This window comes from Phoenix dactylifera, chromosome 16 (genome assembly GCF_051530095.1).
Source record: "Phoenix dactylifera cultivar Ajwa chromosome 16, Ajwa_hap1_PhDact_Kaust_v1.1, whole genome shotgun sequence".
In the NCBI taxonomy this organism is placed as follows: domain Eukaryota; kingdom Viridiplantae; phylum Streptophyta; class Magnoliopsida; order Arecales; family Arecaceae; genus Phoenix; species Phoenix dactylifera.
The window spans coordinates 19,135,803-19,149,439 of record NC_143205.1 but is presented as its reverse complement, the minus strand read 5'-3'; the positions used below and the strand labels follow the sequence as shown (position 1 = coordinate 19,149,439).

Genomic DNA, 13,637 nt, shown 5'->3' with positions numbered 1-13,637 from the left:
TTAAAGCAATGATACGGGGTAATAATTTACAATACTCTAGAAAATTCCAGATTAAGAAAAGAGTGGTTCTGTGCCAAAAAAAGAAAAGAGGGGATAAAAAACTAAGAGCATAACGCAACCAATGGGCGGCAGATCGAGTATTTAAATTTGAAAATTCATGACCTCGAGAAGGATTTGCAACTAGACAAGAAAAGCAGCAAGAAACATAACATCAAGCTTTAGTTTATTCAAATGACGTATTGACGTTGAATTCAAAGGCTTCTCATGGTTGGGGTATTCTTTTTTAATTCCATGATTTTTTAAATTTTTAAGTGAGCTGGAAGGAACGTGCGATGTTTCCTTTGCGCATGGTTTTATAACCCGCGTTGCTCTTCCAAGATTAATGAAATGCAACCATCATACGGCTATTCTTTGATAATTAATTAAAATTTTGATCTCATGAGCAGTGGCCTCTTGAAGAAGTCATAGGATGAGCAATACCCTGACGACACTGATGCTTAAAGATGAAACCTAGTGCTACATAGCTGACGATCTTTGATAGGGTGGCACTTTTTTGATGCAGAAGCTTTAGAGATCCACCACTCAGAGATTGTAACATAAGGGGGGCTGCCTCCTAACCAATTGGTCCATCTCCTGTGCAGGATCGGCGTGGAATAGAACGATAAGAAACATTTGTGGCTAATCATGAGAAAAAGCAAGGGACCTGTAATGACTTTTGACAGATATCGCAATGGGGCCCGATGAAAAGAACTACATGCAAATTTCAACCTACGAGACTATGACCTGGTTGATTGAAATGACTGCTATCTAGAAGGTTTTGTACAGAAGCATAGAATCTGATCAAACGTCATGTGGCTTTTATTCAGATACGCGAACATAAGTGAATACAGAATGCATCAGACCATAATTCTTCTTCCTGAATCTTCTCCCTGATATCTACCAGCCAGATTTAAATCCAGTTACCAGCTTCAGCACCCCATACCGTCGGCATCTACGTTCTGAATAATTTCCCATGAACAGGGAGGCAGGTAAAATGCTGGTTTGATGGTTTACAAGTTCCAACATATGCAGCTAATATCATCAAGGATATGTACTGGAAGTCTGAAACCTCATAGCTTGCCTCTTTGTTGTACTGATCCCTCACTGTGAACCACGACAGAGATGAGGTACCGGCCTCCTACAACAACAAAATATAGACACACAAGGGGAAGTCCTGAAGCATGGAACTATACTGCAGACTGAGTTAGCCTGGGAACCAACCGGCCGTTGAAAGTGTAAGCTATTTCAATGTCGATCTTGTAATCGGTCAGTTGAGCTGTTGATCAGATCAAAGATTAAATGTAAATTTAGTGGACTAAACTCAGCAGGCACAACTAACCATGCAAACAGATACACCAGTTAAATTAATAATTAGGCACATGACCGTCATACACCTCATCTATCAAATACTGGAACATTTGACAATAACACATCATCAACAGTAGAATATCAACATACACTCAGATTGTCAGTAATGAAGTCATCAGCTTGAAATTACATGCCCTGTCCATCCAAACACGGACATCTCAACATATTTCCAAAAGCAAAGTCAATTGTGATCATGCTGCTCCCAGACACCAGCAACCATCAAGCTTTGATTACAGGAAAAAGGCAGAGCTTACCGTCACCAGAACACAGAAAAAAAGAAATCCACCAAGAGACTGCTTCCCAGTGTATCCCTTCAGTAACTTCCACAGCTGTAAACTGCATCTTATCATCAGGTTTGTCAAATAAGATCAGCAACATTCATTGGCATTTCATCAATCTGAGTACTATAATACTGTTCGATGTCTCTTAATATCCTGATGTCATCCTTGCGCACAAAGTTTATCGCCACACCCTGCCCATATAGAGTGATTATTTTAAGATCAACGGTTCAGTCTAAATTATGGTCAAATAAACCAGCAAAGAGACTCTTAACTGCAACACATGGAGCGAAGGGAAAGAGGCTCATCCTATGTTTGGTGAGCAGGAATCAAAAAGAGCTGGAATTGGAAATATAATGAAAAGGGAATGGAAAGCAAGGAATGGGAATCAATACTCTCGATCCACTGTCTAGGTGGAATGTACGCAAAAGGAATATCAATTCACTTATAACATTTAATTTAGCCTGATAAACATGAGAATGATATTTTTTCTATTTTATAATTCAAATATTTTCTTTGAACATTACGATTTACATCTGTCTAATACTATTTTATTTTTATTATTATATTATGAATATTTTGTTTCATTTTTATTTAATAAAATTTGAATTTTATTTCTTCATATTTTTTAAAAAAGTTATTTCAATATCTACATCCTTGACCACCTCCAATAAAGTGAAAAAAAAAACATGGTGTTTGAACTTATTACCGAAAGAGCAAATTATCCATGTCCATGAAAAAGTTGGAAAACAATAAGAAGGCCAAGTATCCAAGTGTCTAATGTATATATGGTCCGGAAAAATATCTCACTCATTGTTGGAGCCACACACAAGTATCCATGTGACATAGGTTAATATAACACACGATAAATCTTTAAGTAACAGTTAATCTAATATTATAATGCTACTTAATATTTTTTATTATTTTTAATATAATAATAATTTTTAATTTAATTTAATTTAATTATTTATATTTATATTTTATATTATAATTATCAAGAGTTAACTCATATCAAATATACTATTAGCACAAATATTACTAATCGGATTATTTTCCAAAAATATACTTCATGCATATCCTCATGGAAGGGCCATTCGTCCAATTTAAGAGTGCTACGTGATACCAAAGGAAACAGATTCCTAGATCTAGTGCCATACTAAAAACAGGAATGGCACCAAACCTGGAATTCCCATTCCATTCCAACACTCATGTCTGAACCAAATGTAGCATTAGTGACTGGAGCTATTCAACAAAAACAGCCAAGAACCGAGCTGCTAATGAGAGGTTAACCAGATACTAAAACCAGTGCCTCCATTCCTTCATAAGCCACGAGGCTAACATAGGTCATGTGCAGCCAATGGCATCTCCATGAAAGTTGAGAAGCAGAATGATGCAGAACGTAACATAATAGCAAGGAAATGTGATGTCAAATCCGTACACAAAAAAACTGAACTTCATATGTTGAAATTCAGAAAAAAAGCCTAAGACACCAAACACCGAGCTTCTCCTCTAATAAAGGGACTGAAAGAGAAGTTATACCTTACGCCCAAAACGCCCTGAGCGACCGATCCGATGTATGTAAAGTTCTCGATTGTTTGGAAGGTCGTAATTTATCACTAGAGAAACCTGCAGAATAAGAAACTTGTGGTCAAGTATGGTATAAGTGCAGTAGCTGCGAAGGAATATGAATCTATATGAAACAAGACAAGAAAAAATCTAAGAGCCAGATCGTCCTATGTGATGTACAGAAAATTTATACTAAAAACATAAAAAGGGGGCAGCCCATTGCACGAGATTCCCGCCATTGAGAGGTCCGAGGAGGCTCAGATGTATGCAACCTTACCCTGCTATTTTCGTGTTTCAAACCCGAGACCTCCATGTCACAATAGAACAACCTTATCATTATGCCAAGGCTCACCCTCTAGAAAATTTATATTTAAAAACAATAGAATCAAATTTGAAGAATATCACACTCTGATTCTGACTGTCATTTTTTTCTATTGAATATGCCTTTCTACATTCCTATAATATATAACTAAACCTTATTTAAAATTCTAATCACTACTCAAATAATTCCACCCACTTAAAATCCTCCAATTGCTAATTTAAGGATGGGGAAACAAAATGCAGACTCCTAAGAAAATGAAAAAATAAATAAATGGATTCTAATACCTATTTTTTAGGAAGGCAAGTTTCTAGGACCCTGTCTTCCTCTTAAATTTGAACCCAGATCCTATCCGATCGCTCTTTTTAAAAAGGTGATAACAGAAGGGAAAAAATACGAGAGAAATCCCACTATTCTCTCGAGAATTTATATATAATCTAATTCATTTTTTCGAAACATGAATTGCATGTCTGGATTGCTACTTTGCCAATATGGATGTTTTTAAATCAGTCACACAGCCAAGTCATAGAACAACACACCAACTCAAAGTATGTTTATAAAACTTGCCTGCTGAACATCAAGCCCGCGAGCCCATACATCTGTTGTAATCAGCACACGGGTCGCACCTGACCTGAACTCTGCCATGATGGCATCTCGCTCCTTTTGAGGCATGTCCCCATGCATAGCAGATACTGTGAAGTTATTGCTGCGCATTTTTTCAGTCAACCAATCAACCTGTCAAAAACAACAATCAGCTGATGTAATAAAGAAAAAAAAACATAATTTTATCTGAATTGAAGTTCTGTGAAAAAAAATAAGAAAAAATGTTGATTTAGAGACATAATTATGAGTGTTACTTGTGGTAAAACGTTGTTTCCCAAGAGAAATTTAAGCACCAGTCTGCTTTCTAGACAATATTAAACCTGACCTTATGAAAAAGGTTGCATGCAGAAATTTAACTCAAAACCCTGAATATGGTTTACCATCCTAAGCAAGGATTTTTTTTAATATTTTAAGAAGTGACTCTAACCTTATAGTGAAGAAAAGAAGAGGAAAATAGAGGTCAGAAGGATTTGGGAATTCCATCTAAACTCGTGTTCCTGTGGATTTTAAGTCTAAACTAGCTATACATTCATGTCAACATCTGCCAGTGACTAAGAAACCCAAGGCCAGTCCTTAGTTGCCTGAAGTAGGAGGTCTGGTTTTTTTTTTCTTTGCTGAAAGGTCCGGGGTTTATTTGAGTACAACTCTGAAGAACCAGATCTCTCATTAATATTTTGAATAAGAAGTGCTGAGAAACTTGGCTGGTCTTAGCTTCATTAGTTGCAACAAGAAGATGAATCATTGTTTCTTAATTGTACCTAGTCCATTGCCTATGGTCTTAGCTTCTGTGGCTTATTATCAGTAACTTGGCTGGTCAAGATGTGGCACTTCTTATAAGGATTTCTCTTTTATTTAATTTCCTCCACCTCTGAGATTAGTCATTTTAGGTAGAAGAGTAGACCTCCATTCTTTTCTTGGTCTATTCGCTAATTTATCAATAAATGTTCTTTCACAAAATTAAGAATCTCAGCAGTATGAATTGGAAGAGTTAAAAACTGTTAAGTATCACCGCATTCTTCCAATCTATATATTAATATGGCACTTCTTATGAATGGTTCCTTTTGCCTTTTATTTACCTGGAACATAAGACCCTCTGCAATTGCTTGATAAGATGGAAGGAATTTCAAGTGTTGAGAAACTTGTTATGTTATGAAAATAAGAATGTTAATATCTGAAATGCAACAGTCAACATCAGCCAGTAAACTCCCACTGTTTCGGGTGTGTTATATATGTAAAATCCCTATATTTCCAGATTTGCTTGATTATGCAATATGCTATTATTTGACTCTTGGAGCAGAATAGCATTTGCACTACTAAAAAAAACCTGATTTTGCTACTCTTTTATGTTTCACAAATAATTGTACCTCTTCCTTTTACATGTTAACTATTGTCAATTGTCTACATCTTCCCCTTCAAACTTATTAAAAAAAACCTTCTTACCGACCGAAAGAACGACATATATTTCAACCTACATCATTCACCTACCCCATCAACTTTTAGTTTTAGAACTCCATCTTAAATATTGTGTTTTCTCAAGTCAAACCAATTATATAGGTCACCATAAGATGCATGCTTAACCTTCTTCCAAGTTTCCTATGTCTCAATCTTTTTCTATATCATCCAAAGCCCTCTATGTTGATTTAGTTCCATTCACGGGGGTGAGGCACTTCTCCTTTATCCTCTTTTGAGACGGCAAATAATGAAAAGTCAAAGGAGTAATTTCAAAAGAATGGCCAAGAAGAAATGACATGAAGGGGCTTAAATGATATTAAAAAAAGAAGGAAAAGAAGCTAATAAGCGGAAGTCGGAAGGTATCATTTTTTTTCAATACGTAGGTAGACGAATGGTTAGTTCATAAATATACGTTCTCCACAGACCAAATAGATTATTTTGGTTCAGAAATCTCTTGAATTATACTGGAAAAAAACAAGGATGGTGAAAGGATGATGGAAATTCTGCATAATCATCATGTTATTTGCTAGTATAAAAGAACATTCTAGTTTAATCGCAATTGTCAAAAATCTGAATGTTACAAGTTAAAAATTGGGACAAAATTTTGAAATTTATTCAAAATTTGGAACCAAATTAATAGATTATACTCATAGCTGCAAACTGTCAAGAGAAGAAGAAAGTATATCTGCTGAAATAAGGTCACCTTTCTTTTTGTGTTGCAGAAAATAACAGCTTGGGTAATTGTGAGGGTGTCATATAAATCACACAATGTATCGAACTTCCACTCCTCTCTCTCAACAGCAACAAAGAATTGTTTGATACCCTACATGTACAAAAAATGGAAAAGAGTTCAATATTCAAAACAACCAGTGAAAATTGTTTAAAAGAAAAAAAAATCCAGCAAATAATTACCTCCAGCGTCAGCTCATCACGCTTGACAAGTATTCTAACGGGATCAGTCATAAACTTGCTGGTAATCTCCAATATTTCATGAGGAAGTGTTGCAGAAATCAGAACAACCTAAAAAGTATTTCTTACATATTACAAACAGTTGTTATTGCATTAAGAAGCACAAAATCTACTAAAACATCAAGTTCATATTTTATCTTTCAAAAGTTGGAGGATAGCTTGATCAGAAGCGTAGATCATGCACCTGTTTGGAAACTCACGCATGATAAATGCCACATGGGTAAGGAGGGCCAAAGATAGGAAGCAAACAGGTAGATAAGTAAGAGGGATCAAGGAACACCATTGTTCCCTTGTCTCAAAATCTAGAGGCTAAGCACGATATCGCATACGCTACCAAGATGGAGAATCAAATAAATTTGGTCGGTAAGCCACGACATGCAAGAACCAACCACTTAGGAAAGATCAAATAGGAAAAAAAAGCACAAAACAAGGACATAAAAACTTTGAATTCTGATCATACCTGAAGTTCTGGAGGTAGATATCTGTATACATCATATATCTGGTCCTTGAAACCTCTGCTCAACATCTCATCAGACTCATCCTGTTACAATAACACAGCATTATTTGCAACAACAATATATTAAATACAAACTCTCTAAGAAGAAATAAATGATATACTCACAAGGACTAAGAGCTTGATAGCTCTTGTGCGTAAGGTCCTTCGCTTGATCATATCACAGACTCTGCCTGGTGTCCCTGAAACCACGTGAACTCCATACTCTAGTTTTCTGATATCCTCACCTATACTCTTCCCACCAATGCATGCATGGGCTTGTACATTTATGTAATCACCAATAGCCAATATAACTTTCTCAGTCTGGGCAGCAAGTTCTCTTGTTGGTGACAGGATCAATGCCTGAACTCTAGAGAAGAAAACACCAATTTCAAGCTAACCAGCCATAATCAACCAAAACCAGGAGCTTATTGCCAAGATGGAGAAGCATCCAAAAACATTACTAGGGGTGTTATGTGGCGCCAGAAGTGAAAGAAACAAAGAATAAATTAAAAACAAGAAAGAAATTTGAGTTGACATACGGCAGTTGAGATATTGATTTTTTTCCTCTGAACAGTACAAGATCCTCTGCTCCATAAATACTAAACACAACTAGCATATATCCTGCTCATATATTTATACATGCATGCAGACATCCACAAATCCATGTTCATGATCATTCATTGGGATAAAATATTTGATGTGATGAAACATTTAAACCAACTAGTCATGATACTAACATAATGCAAATAATTTCTATAAAGGGCAGACTCGGTTGTTACGGCAAGCCTTTCAATAATCTTTTCCCATAACCGCCATCAGTGCTAGCTTCAATCTTCCCTCCTTGTCTAGACCCTTAACAGATCCAAGGACATCCTTGTCAAAGCCTCCTTGGATTTTCATCACATGTTCATACCATCATATAAATCCTCTATCATTGTATCAGACCTCTCAAAATGATTGCTCCAAACTCCATCCTTTCTAGTTTCACCTAGCATCCATCTCAGCATTATGGTTTCTTCTACATCCATTCTATTTGCTGGACACTCCTTTTCATCCCCATACAACTTTGTGGGCCTTCTTGCCACCTTGTAAAGTTTTCCTTTTGAACCCACATGAAATGTGTGATTCATATAAGATCTCATAAGCACCTAGCCACGTCATCCACCAACCCTTCGCATTAGATATGTCCACGTAATTCCATCATCTCACTGCATAACATGGAAAATTGATCATACAGTTGCCGCTATCCACCATCACTTTTGGCTAAGGTCTCAATTTAACTTCCTTTCCCATTAAATCTGCAATTTGTGCACTATTTTTTTTGTCTCGATAATTTTAGCCCATCATTATCTAAGGCTTTCTACAATGGTTGAACTTGTCATGACAATCCAGCTATAAAATATTCATAAAAAAGAACGAGGGTGTTGGTAAACTAGTTCCAGTAGTAATGGCTCAAGTAAACCTGCATATAAAAATCATTATCATGATTGTTATTACCATCATGTATGGCTTTGCTCAGACACAAAAAAATGCCAATAAAGGCCTGTTCAGGTAGTTGGACAAAGCTGCTTATATCTTAAATATCCTGCGAACACAGGTCAAAAGTTCCAAATACAGCATAGGCAAGGAAAAAAAAGGGAAGTCAGTGATTATTACAAGTGTTTGGGTGTGATTAAGGGAGATATTGATGCTTTAAGCAGAAAGTGTTGATGTTAACTAGAATACAGGTTTATGTGTCCTCGATGTCTTATTGCATCATCCTGAGCACACAGATGTAAATACAATCCAAAAGGGATGAAAAGATGCATACTTTCACTTCCATTTCAGTAGCCATGGAAAACCGAATATGAAGAGTCTGTCAATTAAAAAAATAGCTCAATAGACAAACACAAATCATCCAAATGATAACTGTTTATAGTGCCATAAACACATCACAGCTACTGCTCTGCAGATTTTTTTTAGTATTTAAAACCTAGCACATCAATGTTCTCATCTCAACCATCCAACAAATGATCACTAACTAAGGATTAAATTAGAGCTTCATAGCAATTGAATGGGTTGATATCTGGTTTTGACAGTAAGTCAAATTGATATAGTGTTGTCCTTTAAGTCTATCAATGAGTAAAGAACAAGTGAGGCTGAGGAAGTATCATCTATTTTGAGGCAATGAGTTTCTGAGAATGCGACAGAATATCAAGGATTATTGCAATGTATGCTCGGGCGTAACTTCATAACCAGAAGGAAGGTGACACTTTACTGTAAGTCTGTGTCAACAATAGAAAATGGGGCAAATAGAAAGGAAGATGGCAGAAAGAGGGAAGGAGATGAAACCAAGTGGTGTTTGATGGTGGAAAGGGGAAGCTGTGCCAATAGGTAGCAGGGAATGAAGGGGAGAACCTCTGACCAGCTAAATTGCTGCCATAATCCGCAAAAGGCACTATGCAACAAAAAGCTGCTATGTCCAACAATTTCCAAGAAACCACGGGGCATCAGCCACCAGCTGTTTATTCCAATAATAAGTTCATTGGCAATAATTGAATGTTCGCATGTCTCCTCTCGAACTTTTAGATAATATTTACTCTTCATTTCATCACCATGGGCTTATAAAGCTTCCTCTCCCATGATAAAATTTGGAAAAATAACCTAAAATATGTAGATTCTGAACGACTGTTAAGGTTATTGTGCATATTTCTTTCCTATAATTTTCAAATTTGCTCCTGAATGAATCACCCATTGTTTTTAACTTTGACATGTTAATGAAATTGTTGGTTAATTGCTAAATGACATTATGCTTCATTTTCAAGACCAAAAATGATATCAGTATATTCTATAGTAATAATATAGGATGCTTGGAAAAGCACATTACCTTATCCTAACAATGATCAATCGAACGAATACAAAAGAATATGAACCTTATTTTTCCAGCATGCTTAATTCAATAGTCCTATTTTGCTTTGTCAAGCTTTGGAAAGTTAAACCGACAAGGTGACTTCAGCCATTAAGAAAAAACTCTCTTTTATAAGGAAACCCAATTTTTTTCCATACAAAGCCCATACTCTGATCATCCAAATCTGGTCTGATAGGAGACCGGATAGCACGAAGTCAAACTGGATTGCTGCAACAATATATAAAATATCCTACTACATGACCGCCCTTCAGTTTTCTTGCTATTCGAGAAAAAAATATGGCAGACATGCACATCTTCACAGCATATCTAATTCTTATTGCCGTGTACATGAAGAATTTCAGGAACTTAGAGGCTGCTTAAGCTCTCTCAAGCTCTCAGACCTCAAACCGACCTGCTTACCCAGAAAACTGAGGTAAGGTTTAACTGTTGCACTTGTGCTATAACATCCTTTCTTTGCCAGCTTAATATGCATCTAAAATATGAAGAGGAGCTCTATGCGGGCAGTTTTGGAGGTGCATTGCGAGGAGATTTTTGTGATTTTTAATAAGTATGTAAGCGATCTTGCTCAAGATGCAATGATCTCGAGATCAGAAGAGCTTCTTCGAAGCAATACCTAGGGTTCATAAAGAAACCTAGCACTTAATAACACAAATTAAACGGATGAAGAATCAGGACAGCAATTTCCAGACAAAGAGCAGCCAAAAAAAAAATCAATCTACCAAAAAAATGAAATCAACCACAAAAATATGAAGAAAATATGAAATAAAGTATCATACTCTCTCGAGGTGGTGTCGACCATCTGGCAGACGGAGAGGGCGATCATGGAGGTCTTTCCCGTACCGGACTGTGCCTGGGCGATGACGTCGCGGCCCTGGATAATAGGAATCACGGCCCGCTGCTGAATGGCGGAGGGTTTCTCGAAGCCGTAGGCGTAGATCCCCCGGAGGAGGTCGTCGCGGATCCCCATCTGGTCGAAGCTCGTGATGGCCTCCACCCCGGCGCTCGTCTCGAAGACCAGGTTCTCATCGTCGACCCCCCGGCCCTGCGGTTGCCGGCCCCGAGGGGCCGCCGTTGCGGCCGCCGCCATGGGAGAAGAGACTGGAGCTCGAGACGGAGAGAGATTAGGGACTCGGGGTAGAGACGCGAACCCTAGGAGGATTCCGGGAGCTCGTCGTTTATTAGAGGTACTTCGAGCCTTCGAGAGAAGATGAAGGGATATTAGGGTTTTATAGCGATGGCGGTGGTGGGTTTTGTATACGAGATTCCCGTATGCGGATGCCGAGTGAGTCGCCGTCCGATTTTCCTTCTGTCAATCTCCGCCTTTGGGGACGAAAGAGATCCCATGCGGCTCTTTGTATGCATGTGGTAGTCAATTACTGGGTCGGTTTCGCATGCGATAGCCGTGGGCTTCTAGAAGAGTGCGGATTGCTTTGAGATGCGTGTCAATTTGGTCGGTAAATGCCCTTTGTATGTATTTAGTAACTAGATATTAAAGAATACTAGGCAGCAACTCCTAGTTTCCGTAGAATCTCCCACCTCCCTTTTCTTTTATTTTTTTTTGTTATCTTTTTCTATATTTTGATGGAAGCATGGGAAGATTTTTCCAGAAGGAAAGTTTCACCCAGTGGCCTATTGGTATGTTTCAGTTTTGGATTCCTTTTGTTTTTCGTTTCTTTTTCAAGCTTTCATTGACAAAAGAGGAAAATCTCCACGTCGGAAGGAATTCTTTATTCCTTTGTAGAAGGACGGAAAATATCTCGTTCAGGGAAAAAAAAAAAAGAAAAACAGAAAAAGAAAAAAGGTTGATAGCCAAAAAAAATTTCTTCATCTGTTTTACATCTATGTACATCTTGGATAAACAAATAGGAATAAGTTCTCCACAAGAACTGAAAACTTTTTTTTTTGGGGGGGGGGGGGGGGGGTTTCAAGTTTTCGAATAAGACAAATAAAAAATTGTTTTTCTTATAAGAATAAAAATTTTATATTTTATAAAAAAAATCATGTAAGATATGAAAAAGTTCAACTCCCATTAACTAGGATTGGAGTATTTTCTTTCCAAGAATGCATATAATTTTTTTTGGATAAAATGAAGTAAGATTTTTTTTATTAAGAGCATCACATGTTATTTTGTACAACTTTTCAAAAAAAAAGTAGATGCACTGAGTTATTCTATAACGTGTCACTTTCTCATGATCAACCAAACATACAAAAACTACTTTCCGCGATATTATATATCCCAGCATCAACTAAAGAATCCTAGACATCGTGACTTCAACAAAATTTTAGAATGCAAAGGGTGTGATGCATTATCCCTACGAGTACAGAGTGAAAAATAAATTAGTGTTGTCTTTAGTGCCTAGCATCAAAAATCTTTTAATTTTTTTTTCTTGTTTATTTAACAAACATTTTTTTTTCTTGGCACACTTATGCAGAGCAAGTAAAATAAATTATTATAGATGATACTTGATTAAGAATATGCTATGGAAGGCACTCTCTTTAAACTAAAATCAACAAAATTGATGGATAAAACAGAAGCAGTCGGTGAAAATCAACAAAATTGATTGATAAAACTCTCTCATTTCTCTTTCATAAGGACTCTCTTATCACATACTCAAAAAATGCATTTGAGTTCACTCACTCAATGAAAAGAGAAATAAAGATAAAAATCAAACTTGACCCATTTAACGAAGAAACATACCGAGAGAGCATTTCTTGTTTATAATTTTTTATCTGGTTCTTATTTGTTTGTTGAAAATACCAAGAGAGCATAGACAGCCGGTCCGGTAAGGAACTCCGGTACTATGCCGTGTCGTATGGTTTATGCTGATGCTGTGCTCTTAGTAACTAGCGCTTCACTTCAGGACGCTGATGCTAGACGCCAGGTTTTTCACAGCTACTGTTGCCTCGCTAATCAGGGAATTAACTTTGCCAAGTGTACTTGCTACCTTCTTTCATGGCTTTCATTACAGGCCGGAAAGAATGATTGCTCAGAGACTGTATTCGAACCTGGCTGCTTTTCGGATGCAGTATTTAGGTGTTAAAGTCTCCTCCAAACGAATTACCGTTGCCGAGCACTAGACCTGCTTATTGGGCGAGCCATTTCAGGATTTGGGTTGGGCTCGGTCCCATACATAACCAGAATTAGCCAGGCTCAAATCCGGTCAACGACATGAAGGCGGTGTAAGAGGAAATGGACAGAGGCAATTTTGAGCAGGTCTACTGAGCACCATGACACTAAGAGGAGAGAATAAAAACCAACGGAATACTTATTGCACCCACATCCCACGGCACCGACCCACTCACCCATGACAGAGCATGTGGGCCCCGGCCCTTAGGGTCCCTGGACATCATGAAACGCCACAGGTTTGCCTTCTGTCCTGAATGCGTGCGCTCGGACCTCCTGCATGAAATCCTCCTCTTATCCGTCTTGCACGGCTCGTGGGTGTACAATCGCTGCTCCCACGACAAACAATGTGATATACTGAAAATGACCAACGGCCCCACCTCCCGCGTGCACCCAAAAAAATTCCCCCCTCCACTTGCACTAATTTACACCAATACACACGCATCCAAGAAAATATCTAATAGCTTCCGAGGATAATTAATGTCATTTAGGCACGCACCCCTTCATGACCTCCT

The 13,637-nt window shown here is 37.6% G+C and overlaps 1 protein-coding gene across 1 annotated transcript; it reads right to left on the bottom strand.

Moving 5' to 3' along the window:
- Positions 1–1,374: 1,374 nt before the first annotated feature.
- LOC103717373 (eukaryotic initiation factor 4A-3) lies at positions 1,375–11,208 on the bottom strand. The gene is made up of 8 exons (XM_008805731.5): positions 10,775–11,208; positions 7,217–7,457; positions 7,055–7,135; positions 6,538–6,645; positions 6,329–6,448; positions 4,138–4,305; positions 3,225–3,311; positions 1,375–1,879 (listed from the first exon to the last, which is right to left on the bottom strand). The coding sequence occupies exons 1-8, from the start codon at positions 11,083–11,085 to the stop codon at positions 1,766–1,768; spliced, it is 1,230 nt and encodes a 409-aa protein (XP_008803953.1). The 5' UTR covers positions 11,086–11,208; the 3' UTR covers positions 1,375–1,765.
- Positions 11,209–13,637: the final 2,429 nt, after the last annotated feature.

Excerpts from the sequence above, each read along its gene's own strand:
- LOC103717373 (XM_008805731.5), bottom strand. The coding sequence starts at position 11,085 with ATGGCGGCGGCCGCAACGGCGGCCCCTCGGGGCCGGCAACCGCAGGGC. Across the intron at positions 7,136-7,216 it reads CTATCAAGCTCTTAGTCCTT|GATGAGTCTGATGAGATGTT; the intron begins GTGAGTATATCA and ends TTATTGTAACAG. Across the intron at positions 3,312-4,137 it reads GCGGGCTTGATGTTCAGCAG|GTTTCTCTAGTGATAAATTA; the intron begins GCAAGTTTTATA and ends CTTATTCTGCAG.